The sequence below is a fragment of the Martes martes genome (assembly GCF_963455335.1).
Source record: "Martes martes genome assembly, chromosome: 2".
In the NCBI taxonomy this organism is placed as follows: Eukaryota; Metazoa; Chordata; class Mammalia; order Carnivora; family Mustelidae; genus Martes; species Martes martes.
The window spans coordinates 63,780,778-63,797,894 of record NC_137889.1 but is presented as its reverse complement, the minus strand read 5'-3'; the positions used below and the strand labels follow the sequence as shown (position 1 = coordinate 63,797,894).

The 17,117-nt window shown below is 37.0% G+C and overlaps 1 protein-coding gene across 1 annotated transcript in view; it reads left to right on the top strand.

Moving 5' to 3' along the window:
* Positions 1–17,117, top strand: part of TTC29 (tetratricopeptide repeat domain 29) — a gene marked incomplete at its 5' end in the record, with an annotated part of 231,644 nt that overhangs the window by 82,779 nt on the left and 131,748 nt on the right. Inside the window, 2 exons of the mRNA XM_080795477.1 lie at positions 488–700; positions 9,327–9,412. Of these exons, the coding sequence (XP_080651603.1) occupies positions 488–700; positions 9,327–9,412 (299 nt within the window). The remainder of the gene's footprint in view (positions 1–487; positions 701–9,326; positions 9,413–17,117) is intronic.

Below are 17,117 nucleotides of genomic sequence, written 5' to 3'. Positions count from 1 at the left end.
AGCATGCGTTCTGAACTCAGACGGCCCGGATGTACAAAGCCGCTAGCCGTGCAATCATGGGCAAAAGTCCTAACCTCACTTTCTCGTCTGTAAAAGTGGAGTCATAGCAATCCCTGTTTCACAGGAGTGATTTGAAGATTCAATGAGAAATTCATGTAAAGCATGTAGCACCTGACCTTACGTACATAATGTCAAATAAAGATTAGCTAACAGACTGCTATTAGTAATTATTACTGGGTTCTCACACCGTTTCTAAACATGCGTAATCCTCGCCAGCAGGTGTTCATCCGAAATCATTGCTGAATCTGGGGTCCGGATTGAGATTGCTCCTTTCCCAGTTTACGACGTCCTCTTCATCCTTAGAAACTCTTGACTGTATTCCATGGTCTCCACCCCCCTTTAATAGTAAAACACAAGATGTATACAAAATTTTTGAAAATGTGCTCTGGCCTGTGGTTTCTATTTATGAATGGCTTTTATTCTTCAGGTCAGCTTCTGGAAGCTGCTGAGCATTATGAAGCATTCCATCAACTGACGCAAGGGCGGATATGGAAGGATGAGACAGGCCGCCTTCTCAACGTGTTGGCCTGTGAGAGTCTCCTGAGGACCTACAGATTACTCTCAGACAAAATGCTGGAAAATAAAGAATACAAACAGGCCATCAGAATTCTAATAAAAGCTTCTGAAATAGCCAAAGAAGGTGGGTGGAAAAGAACACTCTGGCATCGCTTCCTTTAATGGGCAGACACTGCTTCTCCCAAGAGTGAAGTAAACATCGTCAAGTGTTTGGGTGATTATTTCCTATGAAATGCAAAGACAAATGCCATCAATATACTTTCAGATTTCACTGTAAAACAGAGGTGCCTTAGTGCTGACAACAAGAAACCCATTAATTTCCTGAAAGCTTTATCTCCAAAATTACAACCCTCTGGGAGTAGCATTATAAAACAATGAACCTATAATGACAAGGTAAGGTCATTTGCAAAAGTTAAGGGTGTGTGTGTGTGTGTGTGTGTGTGTGATTGAGGGTATATACTTCTCTCAATCTAAGAGACCTTTAAACGTTTGTAAATTCCTTATTGTCGGGTAAGAGAAGATAATGATAAATATTTAGGTAGGAGTAACAGCAAATAGAACTCTGGTATATTTTGGACCCTTGCCTGTCAAAGTGTGGCCTTTGCACTGGTAGCATCAGCGTCACCAGAAGCTCGTAAGAAAAGCAGCATCTCAGGCTCCACCCCAGACCTCCTGCCTCAGAATCGGCAGGTTAGGAAGCTCCCCTGGTGATTCATATGCACATTTACAGCAGTAAAAATGCTTTCATGAGAGCGGATCATATCCTCAATATTCTATATCATTTATATATGTATAAAATATAAAGAAAAAATTGGGGGGCACCTGGGTGGCTCAGTTGGTTAAGCGTCTGCCTTTGGCTCAGGTCATGATCTCAGGGTCCTGGGATCGAGCCTTGTATCGGGCTCTCTGCTCAGCGGGGAGCCTGCTTCCCCCTCTCTCTCTGCCTGCCTCTCTGCCTACTTGTGCGCACGCTTTCTCTCTCTCTTAAAAAAAAAAATTGGAGCATATACTTATAAGCTTTTACTTTGTAAAATGTAAAGGTATTTTATTACCATAATTTGTCAAAAGAGTTGACTTTTTATGAAGGAGAAAAACTATGCTCCTTAAAGTGTATTAGTTCAGGATATATTTAATTGATTGGTTTATCAAGTAACATACGATTTATTTGGAATAAGCAGGACTGAATTTCTGGTTGTGATTTTAATTTTCTAAAGAGTAAAAGTGAACATCTTAGCTTATTCTCTCCATTACTTCTTTTTAATGATATTATAATACTTATAGGAAATCACCCTCATTGAAAGATGTATCCCACTGAATGAACTGCTTTTGAATGACTGATGATCTAGTACCTTCCCCAAAGGGGTAAACACTCACATGAATAGTTAGCTCTGAGATCAATTACAGCAACTAACTTTAGTCAGATGGAAGGTTATGTGGAATTTCCATGGAAAGTAACGTATTAATTAGGAAAAGGTATTTTGCTTTAGGTTCACATTTGCTAAATTATAAGGTAGTTTACAAAGAAAGGAGGTTTCCGAGGGTGTCTTCACACAGTCAGAGCCTGTCAGGCAGTCTCCTTTTAAAAATATCTCTTACTTTTCAAAGGACAGATAAGGAGAACAGGAAAAATTTTATGCTATAAAAATATTTTAAATATCTTTTAAAGCTGATAAATATTTGCCCCTGCATTTCCTGTATAACAAAGTAGATAGGTTAAGGGATCGTACAGTATCTTACAAGAGCTCTGACAACAGCTGAATGCCCTGGGACAAAGTATTTCTTCTTGCTATTATGTCTTACTTTAGTTAAGGAGCCTGAAGCAGCAGACTGATGATTGCCTGCCTTATGAAGCATGCCTCCCACCTTGGTTTGCATGACATTTAAGGAGTCCTGACATTCACTGTGGGCCAACTCCTTTACTAGGGCACTTGGTATAATGCACAAGGATAACACTGGCCATGCAGTGGTCTCATCTTTTGATTATTCTATTTAGTTTCATTTTTCAGTCATTCATTGGTCTTTAGTATAGTCTCAAAGTTGTACAACCAAAACGCTCATGCCAAACTCAGTAGAAGTCACTCTCCATATTCGACTTTCCCTCTCCCCTAATAACTATTACGTTACCTTCTGTCTCTATGGATTTAAGTATTCTGGAAAGTTCATATAAATGGAATCATGTAATGTGAGTTCTTTGTGTCCAGCTGCTTTCACTTAGCAAAATGTTTTCAAGGTTCATCCATCTTGTAGCATATATTACTACTAGATTCCTTTTTTATGGCTGAATAGTATTCCATTGTATGGTTATGTCATATTTTCTTTATCCATGCATCAGTTGATGAACATTTATGTTTCTCCCACCTTTTGTCAATTATGAATAATGCTACCATGAACATTTGTGTACAAGTTTTCAAGTCTTTTGTCTCCAGACCTAGAAGTGGAATTGCTGGGTTATAGGGTAACTCTATGTTTAACTTAAGGAAGAGATGACATAGAGTTTTCTCAAGTAGCTGTCCCATTTTACATTCTTCCCAGCAATATGTAAGGGTTTCAATTCTTCCATAAACTTTCTCACCAGCACTTGTTGCTGTCCTTCTTATTGTTTATAGTCATCTTAGTAGGTATAAAATGGTACTACACTGTGGATTTAATTTGCATTTCCCTGTTAGCTGATGATGTTGAACATCTTTTTATGGGCTTATAGCTCATTTGCATAGCTTCTCTGTAGAAATGTCTATTCAGATTCTTTGCCCATTTTCAAGTGGGTTGTCAATTTATTATTGAATTGTTTTAAGTATCCTTTATATATTCTAGGTGCAAGTTCTTCATCAGAGATATGACTTGAAAATAATTGGTTTTCTTTTCACTTTCCATTGAAGCACAAGTTTTTGATTTTGGTGAAGTCCAAAATAATTCATTTTTTTGTTTTGTTGTTGTGTTTTTGATATTATAACTAAGAAGTCTTTCATAAATCCAAGGTCTTGAAGATTTACTCCCACATTTTATTCTAAGTGTTTTATACAATTTTAACTCATATATTTAAGTCTATAATCTATTTTTTTAAGATTTTATTTATTTATTTGACAGAGGTGCCCTTATAGTCTATTTTTAAGTGTGTGTGAAGGGGAATATGAGGAAGGTCCAACTTCATGTTTTCCATGTGAATATCCAGCTGTCCCTGTACTATTTGTTATACACACCATTCTTTTCCAGTAATTTGTCTTGGGACCCTCATCAAAAATTAATTGCCCATAATGTGAGAGTTGTTTTCTGAACTCTCAAGTCTGTTGTAGTGATCTATGTATCTGTCTTTATTCCACTACTACATATTCTTGATTATTGTAGTTGTGTAATAAGTTTTGAAATTAGGAAATGTGAGTTTTCCACTATCCTTTTTCAAGATTGTTTTGGCTATTCTGCATCACTTGCATTTCCACATGAATTTTAGGATTAGCTTGTGCATTTCTGCAGAAAGGACAGCTGGAATTTTCATAAGGATTGAATTGAAACTGTCAAGCAGTTGGGAGAATACTGCTGTCTTAACACTAAGTTTTCCAATCCATGAATATGGGTTATCTGTCCATTTATGACATATTTCATTTATTTCAATGATGTTCTATAGTTTTTAGCATATACAGCTTGCCCTTTTGTTAAATTTATTTCTTTTTTTTTTTTTTTAAAGATTTTATTTATTTATTTGACAGAGAGAGAGATCACAAGTAGGCAGAGAGGCAGGCAGAGAGAGTGAGAGAGGGAAGCAGGCTCCCTGCCAAGCAGAGAGCCTGATGTGGGACTCGATCCCAGGACCCTGAGATCATGACCCGAGCCGAAGGCAGCGGCTTAAACCACTGAGCCACCCAGGCGCCCTGTTAAATTTATTTCTAATGGTTTTTTTCTGATGCTGTTAGAAATGAATTTTTTCTTTCATATTCAGATTTTTCACTGCTTGAAGGTAGAAATAAAATTAACTTTTGTATGCTGATCTTGTATCCCCCTAAACATGTTTATTTGCCTTAATGGTTTTTTTGTGGATTCTTTAGGATTTTTCCATATATAACATTATGTTATCTGCAAATATAGCTTAACTTCTTCCTTTCTGATCTTGGTGCTGAGGGGTGACAGAATAGACAACCCCAAAAACCACTTTGGCATAAGGAAAATTTTGAGCTAAAATCACTTGAAAAACAACAGAGATTCAAGAAGGGGATGTAATATCCCCTTTTCCTCCTGAAAACAGGAGATAAAAACTGCCATGAGAAAGATGCCCTCCCTGTACCACAAGAAAAGAAACATTCCCCCTTGAAAAGTCAACACCAAGAGAATTCTGTACAGACTTTTCTAATCTTTATTTTCCTTTAGCCTCCCTGCATTGCTTAGTTACTTTCCCACCTTTGCCTCCCTTTGCTCAGCCCAATATTGAAGCATGTAGATTTTACAGTTTCTTTGGCTCTTCATTCCTTATGAACGTTCCCATGTCACCTAATACTTACATAAATTGGTGGGTTTTTTTCCTCCTATTAATCTGTCTTATGTCAATTTAATTCTCAGGCCCAGTCAAAAAGCCCTTAGAAGCTAAAGTCTACCTCCATTACAATGTCTTTACAATGCCTGTTATTTTTCTGGACTAACTGCACTGGCTAGAACTTCTAGCACAGTGTTAAATAGAATTGATTCCAGTATACATCTTTGTCTTCTTCCTGATCTTGGGGTGAAAGCTCTCAGTCTTTTGCCATTAAGAATGATGCAGCTGTGGGATTTTTGTAGATATTCCTTAACGTTATTAAGTTCTCTTCTAAGTTTGTTGAAGATTTTTATCATGCAAAAGATTAGATTTTGTCAAATGCTTTTTCTGCATCTATTAAGATGATCATTTGGTTTTTAGCCTTTCTATTAATATGGCATATTACTTTGACTGATTTGCATATGTTGAATCAATCTTGCATTCCTGGGATAAATCCCATTTGATCATGGTACATAATCCTTTTTATATGTTGCTGGATTCACTTTGCTAATATTTTGTTGAGGCTTTTAGTATCTATATTCATAATGGATATTGGTTTGTAGTTTTCTTACGATGTCTTTATCTGGTTTGATGTCAAAATAATACTGGCTTCATAGAATGATTTGGGAAGTGTTTTCTCTTAATTTTTGGAAGAGTTTGTGAGAAATTGGCATTGATTATTCTTTAAATATTTGGTAGAATTCCCCAGTGAAGCCTTCTGGGCCTGGGATTTTCTATGTGGAAAACGGTTTGATTACTAATTCGTTTGAATACAAATTCAGTTTCTTTACTTGTGGATTTATTCTGATTTTCTGTTTCTTCTTGAGTCAGTTTCAGTAGTTTATACCTTTCTAGTAATTTGTCTATTTCATCTAGTTTATCTAATTTGTTAGTATAGTTGGATAATATTCCCTTATAATCCTTTTTACTTTTCTAAGGTCTATAGTGATCTTTCCTCTTTCGTTCCTGATTTAAGTAACTTGAGACATCTCTCTTTTTTCCTTGTTCAGTCTACCTTAAAGGTTTGTCAGTTTTGTTGACCTTTTCAATGAAACAATTTTTAGTTTTGTTGACTTTCTCTATTGTTGTTCTATTTTACTTATTTCCAGTCTAGTCTTTATTATTTTCTTCCTTCTGTTTGCTTCAGGTTTAGTTAGTTCTTCTTTTTCTAGTTTTAGAAGGTGAAAAGATGTTCCTTATTTTTAAAAATAGGTATTTATAGCTATACAGTCCCTTTATGCACTGCCTGGATCCCATTAGTTTTCATTGTTGTTTTATTTGTTTGTTTTCATTCATTTCTAAGTATTTTCCGGTTTACCTTCTGAGTTCTTCTTTGACCCACTAGTTATTTAGGGATATGTTTAATTTCCACATACTTGTGAGTCTCCCATAAGTTTTGTTATCAATTCCCAATTTCATTTTCTTGTGAATACCATTTTCTCAGTTGGATCTACTATCTTGACAGCAGTACTTAATATTGAAACCTGCTTTTTTCTCTTTACCCCCCACTTAGCACTCTCAATTCCCCTTGCCCTGCTGTATATTTTTTTTCTACCAGAATAGTTATCACCAATTTACCACAAAATTTATTACGTTTATTATTTATTCTGTATGTCTTTCTGTCCCTTTCCTCTAAAATGTAAGCTCTCCAAGGATAGAAAATGTTTCTGGTTAGTGGAGTTTTCCAAGTGCTTAGAGCTGTGCCTCAAACAGAATAGGTCCTCAATAATATTCAGTGAATAAATGAATTAGTGAATATATGTTAGCCAAATAATGAATGGAAGTTTTAAGATATATTTTAATGAAACATTTGAGTTATTCCCAAACACATTGTCTCTACCTATTTGACCCCTATGATGCCCCCTTCTTTAGATTCTCTACAGACATACCAGTATAAGAATGGACAATTTAGGGGGCGCCTGGGTGGCTCAGTGGGTTAAGCCTCTGCCTTCGGCTCAGGTCGTGATCTCAGAGTCCTGGGATTGAGCCCCGCATCGGGCTCTCTGCTCAGCAGGGAGCCTGCTTCCCCCTTCTCTCTGCCTGCTTCTCTGCCTACTTGTGATCTCTCTCTCTGTCAAATAAAATAAATAAAATCTTTAAAAAAAAAAAAAAAGAATGGACAATTTAGGTCTTGAAAATGAAACATCGTATTTCCTTTAACATGAATGATTATTAAATCATTAAAGCCAATACTAATTTAACCCACCCAAATAAACTACACAATAATATAAATAGTATTTTGCCTTTTTTTCTTTGGTATTGTGTCATTCAACTTTAATAATGCTGACATTTCCCTCCATTATTTTATGCTTTCACTTTATCTTAATTTTGTTTCATTTAGGAAGCAGGAGAAGTTCTTGAACTTAAATCCTATTTTAAAACTAATATTTAGTGTGACTCAACTGTTTCAATTAGCTGCCTCAAAATCTATCAACAAGGGTCGATTTTTCTTTCTTTGCTAGGCTGCCCTTTACATAAAATTGGATGTGAATGGTGATACTAAATCAGCACATGCCACTGTTAGTACTTTAACACAGTTACAACATTTAATAGAACAACTACAACTTATAAATAATCAACTTTTAAATATGCAAGAGGCAACTTCTCATCATAACCTCTCCTTCCTACCCCATCCTTCCCTTCCCTAGGTCCATCCTTATCCTCAGCACTTATAAACCTATAGCAGAGAAGAAGTTAAGGCCCAGATAAATTGTAAGAGTTAAAAATCCCCAGGCTGAACCATTGGCACCATCAGCTCTGCTGAAGTGAGATTTTCAGAGTATAATTCTCTGCAATCATGAAATTGGTTGAGAATAATCACAATACTGTCACTGGCATTTGCCATCCTGTTTTCTTGTAGTGTTTCAGTTGAGCCACTGCTTCACAAGTGGTAATTCAGTGAGTCATGAGAGTAATGCAGTGTGGAGAATTGTTAGCTCCTGCTGAAATCCATCATGGCTGGAACACAGAGTTCAGACATCTAAAGGAGGCAGGGGTAGGGGGTGGGGAGGTGTAGATCCTCTGGCATTTGTATTACCCAGGAGTTAGGTAACATTGAAAGCCAAAAAGTAGAAAGAGGATAGTATTCTTTTTAAAACTAAGAACCGGGGCACCTGGGTGGCTCGGTGGGTTGGGGCCTCTGCCTTCAGCTCGGGTCATGGTCCCGGGGTCCTGGGATCGAGCCCCGCATCGGGCTCTCTGCTCAGCGGGGAGCCTGCTTCCCTTCCTCTCTCTCTCTGCCCGCCTCTCTGCCTGCTTGTGGTCTCTGCCTGTCAAATGAATAGATGGAATCTTTATAAAAAAAAAAAAAAGGGTAAATTGTAGCATTCAAACACACACATGCGTGTGGATTCAGAAACAGACTGTGTCAAGGTAGAGATGCTCAACAGTCCATGTATAGGTGAAAATTTAAAAAATAAAAAATAAAATAAAATAAAACTAAGAATCTTCAATGCTCTTGTAAGTCTGTTGACATATATTTAGTCTATAAATGTGAAAACGCGTGTATTTTTATTAGATGGTATGATATATGTCTTATTGAAGCACCTTACACATCTACACATATTGCTTTGGAAAGAAGATTTTGATAATTCCTGGAACAAAACACATTCAAAGAAATTAGAAAGTCTACAGTTCCTTTGAAAAGATGATGAAAAGCATTACTAGTCATTAACAAAGAAAAAATGTGTTTGGATTTCAAAATACACATGGGATGTTGTACCAAGAAGGCAAGGTGTCAGTCATTTTCACCCTAGGTTTTAACTGATAGCTTTTAAATTAAACCTAATCAAAACAATAATTCCTTAATTTGCTAATTATCTGCCCTGTTAGAGACTTGCCCGAATGTCCCTTTCTCCATGTATATGTGTTTGTGCACCCTGTAAAGCTGGTACCCTTTACCAGTTATTCCATGTCTGTAGTAGCAGCTATGCTGCATGACTATGAGCCTTTACATAGTGGACTAGTGTAGAAATCACATATGCATCTCAAAATGATGATACCAAGCTGAATACGTAGAGGGAAACTCCTTTTACTTACATTGCTAATGCACTATAGTCTAACATTTATGAGTCACATAATTTATATTAACATCATCCTTTTAAAATCCGCACACAGTGAAGTTTCAGGGATTGTTCGTAAGTCTGTACACTTTGTTACAACTTTCTGCTGTCTTAAAAAGCAAAAATTCTGTTCCTTGTAGTAAATCAGTTTCTTTAATGCCATGACAATTTTTCTGCATTTTCAACTTTAGGAAGTGACAAAAGGATGGAAGGAGAAGCTTCCTATTACTTGGGCTTAGCATACCTAGCTGCCGAAGAGTATGAAACAGCATTAACAGTGAGTTGAAGTAAACTTTTAATCATTGCCATTTTTAATTTTTACTATATTGTATTTATTTTACTTTGTATGTTGTTATAAAACCAACAGAAATGGGTAGTCCTCTACCTTTCTATAGAGACCAAAGCAGAATAGCAGTTCTAGAAGCAGAAAAAAAAATTGGTTTTATTGCTTATGGTAGGCAGTACATAATCAATTACCAAGAAGTGCTTTAGGATACATAAAAGTTAAATATGTGGGGTCATGTGACCATCTACACTCATTCCCATATCACTGAGGATAGATTTGGGTTTAAATGATGGCAAAAAGTAAAAAAAAAAAAAAGAAATGAAATGAAATGAAAAATCATAAACTTAAATAATCATAAATAAATTATTATAAATCAATAAAAATCATAAACTTGTGATTTGGGAAATTTTGCTTGGAAAAGACACTGTTTAGGCAGTCGAGTGAATTGCATTGCTATGGACCTTTATGGGGGGAGGAAGCAAAGATGGAGAGCACTGTTGGTTCCGATCTGAGAAGTAGCCTGCTGCATGATAAAAATCAGTGTGTGCCTATTTTATGACCAAAGTTCCGGTGTTTGGCTAAAAAACAAACAAAAAAATGTCAGAGCTATCTTTTCTGTATTATAACAGAAATTTTTTTCTTTCATTTTTCTCTTAGCTCTAATATAGTTCAAGTGTAGTTTCCTATTTCATTTCACATATATCTCTCATAATCATTTTATCTGATATACAGTATTGGCTTTATCTTCAGCTTCGAGGATTTTGGATTTGCTGTTTTAGATAGTCATGCCAAGGAGGATTCTTATATTTCGACTAGATGATTTTCCCTGTCACACTTAAAATTGTTTCATCATGGGAAATAGATTGTTCTAGATGACTCTTCTGCTTACTAGTTTTTGGTTAATGACATACATTCAGCAATGCTGTCTTCCAGGGAACACAGAAGCCAGCACTTCCTTTTAGCAGCTACTTTAATGAGAATGGCCAACTTGAGAACATAACTATAATTCCAAGCAGGAGGAATAGGGGTTTTCTGAGTCAGGAGATAAGAGTGGTTGATTCCAATACTGAAGATTAGGGAGGTGGAACAGAGAGCTTTTCAAGAGCAGGATTTCTATAGACAGAAAGTGTGGGAGTCAAGGATGATAGGATATTAGATACACACACACACACACACACACACACACACACACTCAACATGAACAGACTTTGTTTGGGAAGCAATGAATTGTCAGGTGCAGGTATGAGATTAAGATGGAAAATTAGGTGAAAACTAGCTTATAAATTCTCTCTCTCCCTTTCTCTCTCTCTCTCTCTCATGGACAATGCAACCACATGGAAAAATAAATTCAGGCAATACAATAGAGTTTACAATGAAAAATAAACCTTCCCTCCACCCTGGTATTCAGTTTTACTGTTCTTTTCTCAAAGGCAAATGCAGTTTCAAGTTTCAGGTTTATTTCTCAAAAAATATTCGTATGTATGTATACCACATAAGTGAATAAACATATATGTTTTTTTCGTTGTTTACAAAATTGTAGCACTTTATATGTAGTGTTCTGCATCTTGAGTTAACTTCTTCCTCACTAATGCATAAAGACGTGCCTCGTTTTTAAAGGGCCACATGGTGTCCCATGTTATCGTTGTGCCATAATGGATTTAACCAGCTCCTGTTGGTGGGCATTTAGGTTATTTCCAACCAGGTTGTATTGCAAAGGGTGTAGCAGTGAACAGCTTTGTGCCAAAGTGAGAGATGATCTACAGAATCAATTCCTAGTGGTGGAAATGCTGGGTCAGGGAAGAGATAAATTACTTTTTTTTTTTTTCTAAACTTCCCTTCAAAGAAGCTTCATCAGTTTACATTCCTAAAAAATAAATGAAGGTACCTGCTTCCTTTGGACATTAGGTACATATGTGTAATACGTGCTGTGAATGTTTTTCCAGACCACTGTTTTTCTTACTTTACTTATGAAATTTTTCCATGCTAAAATTCCATGGCCAAATTTATTGACCTCTTTTTCCATGACTTCTGGACATTCTTAGGAAGACTGTCCTCATTCCAAAATTATTATTTTTTTAAAAATTTATGGAGGGTTGAAGGGTTTTGAATGCTTTGCTGAAGAGTGTGAAACTCATTTTAAGCAATGTAGGATTTTTAATGATTTTTTATGAGGCTGGTGATATGATCACATTAATTTATTCCCAGCTGTTTATTAAGCACCCTCTGTATGACAGACATCATGCCAGGCACAGATCTGGTCTATAATTGCAAAAGATAACACTACTGGTATAGTCTAGTAATGAACAGATTGAAGGAGCAATATTTGGCATCTAAAGGGCAAATTTCTTGAAATTGGTACTCCTTTCAGAAAAGTATTTAAATTGTTTTCCTGAAAGTATGGAAACCGTAAATCAAACATAAATCTCATGTTCATATTAGCTGTGTGAACTTGGACAAGTCCCTTAAACTAAGTCTCAACTGCTTCATCTATCCAAGGGGACTAATAACTACACTTACTTTTTTAGTGTGTAATGGATTGAATGGTGGCCCCATATGTCCACTTCCTAATCCCTGGGGCCTGTGATTGTTACCTTATTTAGGAAAAGAGTCTTCGCAGATGTACCTAAGGGCCTTGAGATGAGGCGATCATCTTGGATTATCTGGGTGGGCTTTAAATCCAATGACAAGAGGCCTTTTAAGAAGAAGGCAGAAGGAGATTTGAAACAAAGGACAAAAGGACACATACAGGGAGAAGACAACCACATGAAGATGGTTCAGAGATTGGAGTCATGCTGCCATAAGTCAAGAAATGCCAGGAACCACCGGACGCTGGTAGAGTCAGGAAGGATCTTCCCCCAGAGCTTCTGGAGGGAACATGGCTCTGCTGATACCTTGATTTCAGACTTCTAGCCTTCAAAACTGTGAAATAATCAATTTCTTTTAATTTAAGCTACGTAGTTTGTGGTAATTTGTTGCATTAGTCCTAGGAAGCTAATACATATGGTGATTAGGAGAGATCATTTATATAGAGTTTTTAAAAAGTGCCTGCCTTGTATATAATAAACATTTGGTAATTGTGAGCTTTTGTTATTTTTACTCTAACTTAAGTCTCTCAACTTCAACAGTAGTAGTGAAGGTGGAAGGAAGGAGTTTCAGAAGTTATGCAGGACTTGGAAATAGACTAAGTATGGAAAGTGGAGAAGACAGAGTTCCTCGGATGGCCCTAGTTTCCCGGCTATGAAACCGGATGGATGCTGGTGTCATTTACTAAGCTGGGGAGTGCTATTGGATACCCAGGCTGGCGGAGAAATGGGGAGTTCGCTTTCGAATATGTTCAATTTGAGGAGTTTGGAGTTATCCAAGGAGAGATCAGATAGTGGTATATGTAGGACTATAGCTCAAGAGAAAGTCTAGATTGGAGCCACTATACCATTTGATACTGTATAAATCTGTAAGTATTCAGCATATTGAAGCACGGGAGTGGAGATTTCCTAGAGAGTTGATAATGATGAATAAAAAAGGTCTAGGACCAAGCTTGCTGAAGGTGGTAAGTACAAAGCAGGGGTATCCAGGGAGGTAGGAAGAAAACCAGGAATGGAAGATCACATACAAGCCAAGGAACCCCGGTGTGTCTAAAAGACAGAAGTATGCAAACCCCTTCTGCCTCCTATCCCAGGTTTTGGGCTGGAATGAGAACTCCTTACAGATATTTCCTGTGAGAACTCAACCCCTCTTCCCAGGCATGTACCTTGGTGAGAGTCAGCATTAGTTAATTCTTGTCATTTACTGCTCCAGCTGGGGTGAAGGCTTTGGGAAACACTGCAGGCCATGTTCAAGGCCCCAGGCTTACTGCTACAGTAAAGAGTAGCCTTTGCATTCAGGAAGAATGAGGGGCTGTCATCAGAGCCCAGGTCTTGCTTGTGGTAGACTATTGTTGTCTTTTGGAAATATAGCTTGCCCAGAACTGAGGGCTTATAGGAACTAAGCTTAAAGTTTGGACCAAGTCCACGGGCAGAGCTGCAGGACCAATGAAGGATCTGTTGTCAGATTTGGATACAAGATGCTAAGAGCAAAATAGAGAAGGCATCAGATTCACAGCTGTACAACAGGAAACGAAACAGGTACCAAGAAATCACCGAGGAACGGGAAGCTGGAGTTGGGGTGTGGCTGGGATGGAGAACGGACATGAGCGTTTGTCCCCGATTCAGGCCATGGAGTTCTTGCTCAGGTTGATTTTAGAGGGCAGCCTGTTTTTGCTATTGTAATGAAACACTTCCACAAAACCTGACATCTTGCCTTGACTTCCAATTGAAGGTCATGTCTTTTCCTTCTCTCTAATACCTAACTTTAGCCACTTTCCTTGCTTCTTTTCCAAGGTAAAAGAACTAAAACCCCAGAGCAGGAGAGAACACTCCTTATTTAGTGAATATGTTATAAAAAAATACATGATCAATTAATAAATAGGATTGATTCCTTGATCAGTTGATGAGATATCTGCCCAGTTATCTAATCACAAAGTAAACATTCAACATACAAAAAATCTTCTCTTTTGAAATTCTCCCTTTCCCTACCTCCCCACCCTGTGCAGTATGACCAACACTATTTTCATCTGTTTGAGGGCACGGATGGTGTTGCTGTCGCAGTGTGGCTGTGGAGAGGGGCAAGAATGCCCTGAAATTAGCTTGGTCATCTTGGGGCCAGCCTGAGACAGCAGACAGTTACACTCAGCATTCCCCTTCCCATTTTATAGTCAGTCTTTCACTCTTGGCTTTAAGTCCACATATTCTTTTTATTCCCTTATTTGTATTTTAAGCTTGTAATTTGGAATATTTCCAAATTTTTAGTACCATACCCTACATTTACCCTCTTTCCCTCATGAATTTCTCCCTTTCAATAATGTTCATCTGTTTAAGGACATTTACGTGATTTGTTCAAAGAAACTTGGCTTAGAGAAAACTGTCACAAGTAAATATTACTGATTAATAGTTTTTATGATCTGAAACAGAAGGGATTTTGAAATTTTCTAATGGATCTTAATTTAAGGGCTTTAATTTATTAATAAGCGATGACTGCATTAATAGAAGAATATACTGACAAGCATATGAATAGTTTGGTCATCCATTCTTTGCCAGTAAAGTGTTATTTATTGGATGAGAGAATAGAGTTAAACTAAGACAAGATAATGGATTTATTTAGGGTTGATATCCCTGCTAATGAAGAAAGGGTATTTGGGGAAGAGAAGTGATAGTTACTCTAATAAACTTATGCAGGAGGTCATCGAGACCCTGACATTTAAAGGTGAAAATGCTACCTGCATTTATCAGGTGCTGAGAAAAGAAATAGTAATTCCCTTTGGCCATCATCAATTTAGACCTGCACATGTTACAAGTAGAGTAAATTCTGAATTTTAGAAGATAAATGTATCTTATGAAGTCTTAAAATTTCAGAGAGAAAAATATTTTACTAAAAGTCACATTCAAGGCTTTTGCAAAGTTGGACCCACTTCTACAATCAAATATTGCAACCATAAAGTTAATTTAAGAAACAGAAGGGCCTCCCTTAGCACTGTTTTATGCATGAATTTTCTTTCTCTCTAAATATTCCATTCCACTTAATAATTTCAGGAACACCAACTTTAACAATCCTCAGTACATTCAGTGAATTATTTGCTTCTCATTATTTAGCAATAATGTAGCCTATCAAAAATTATACTATGAAAGCAAAATTCATCATATTGATACTTTGTTTGCTTTTGTGGTACAAGATTCATCACATGTACTATTATTTAATTATTCCATATATAAAACAGTAGCCATCTTTATATTTGCATACTTGTCAGCATCTTTATAATAGCTTAGAATGCTTCTAACATTGGTGTTAGCTTATATAAATGGTTAACCTAAATCTCTAGCCTTATCAGCAGCATCCCATGAAAAAACGCAAATAAATAATGTATCAGAAAAAATAGTTACACTAATATTCTAGCAACTCACAGATTGTTGATAAATATTAATAATAAAGAATATAGATTATATTTGTGAAATGATGCCTTCTTAAGGTTTTGCTAGGTAATTGAAATTAAATTGTATTTTTTCTGTCAACTCAGTATACACAAACAAAGGGAAAGTCATTATATATCAGAAGGCATTTCTAACAAAGAATGACTTTTTTGACTTATCATGTTTAGCTAACCAAAGTTTGGGGGGAGATAATTCTTGCAGTTGTTCCTTTCTCTATTTAGTTTATAACCTTCTGCCTTAAAAGTCACCCCATCCTTGGGGCACCTGGGTGGCTCAGTGGGTTAAAAGTCACCCCACCCTTGATAGCAGTGGGCTCTTCATCCAAATTACAGTCTACCTGACATACAGATACCTTGGCAGATTCCACAGTAATGTACATCGAACAGGTTTTCTTTTGGTCACTTTTATAAGTGAAGACTGTTATCTACTCCTGAAACCATTACATGACCCAAATAAATCCACATTCCTCACAGCTCACTTTCAGTATAATATCGTATTAAAAGAAAAAAATCCAGCAAGCTAAAAGAAAAGTAATTTCAATTTCTACTTACTTGTCCTCAAAGAACAGTAAAAGAGATAAAATTCTTAACTCCTAGTAACATTTTTTAAAATCCTCTCTCCTTCCATTTAAAAAGATCTTTAATTTGTCTGTCTGTAGATATTCTGAAGCCTGTATCCTCACGTCACTCCCTAAACCCAAAGTTTCCTCCTGTATTCCACTCACTCATGGTTTACCACTCTCATTTCTTCTGTCCTTCTGCCTCTCTTCTCTCCCTGATCAAGGAATGGGGGGTTCTTTCCAGCAAGCTCATTTCTACTTCTTACATCCCTACTCCCCTCCCACCCCAATGATAACTCCGATCTGCATGATAAAACCCAGGAGTAGTGGGGCTGGTTTGGGGGAGAAAGGAAGACATACCAAGCAGGCTGTGCCAGAATGAGTAGACTGGGAAAGGGGAGAAAGCAAATACTCTTGCCTTAATTATTTTTTATTCTCTTGCACTACATGTGACAGATTCTTGAACAACACGTCATAAGAAAAAAAAATGTAAAGAAAAAATAGTAAAAGGAGAGAGAGGGAAAGGAAGTAAAGGAGCCAAGGCAAAGGAGAGATCAAGAAAGAGGCTATCTAAGGCTCTGTCTGCAGTCAGGTCCTTTGTGTGTTATTTCAAATACTTCAACTCAGCCAAGCTCTGTACATGTGCAGAATACGATGATATGGTACATTTTTCTGATGGACCATACCTGCTAATGTATGTGGGCTGAATAGCTTTGTCTGTAGAAGCATTTGCTTCTGTGCATCTGCATGTGTGCCCTCTTCCTGGCTGCTTCCGGCTCCATGTAAAGGACTCTTCGAAGCCAGTTTAATATGGTACCATGATACCTGGTTAGAGTCTACCGATGCTCACATCTGCTGCCAGATCTTTGATTCATACAAGTTTGCATGAAGTAAAGGCAGTAAATTGTAGCATTTCTTGAATATGGAGCTCTCCACAGCCTTTTAAAAGTGTATTTAATAACTCTTTGGAGTATGAGGGCAACAAAATGGCTGAGATGGTGGCCTTTAAAATCAGGCTGATGGAGGACCGAATCCCAGCTTTGCTCCTGCCTCATCGTCTGACATTGCACAAGTGACTTCAGCTTTCGAAGCAATAGTTTCTTCATCTATAAAATAG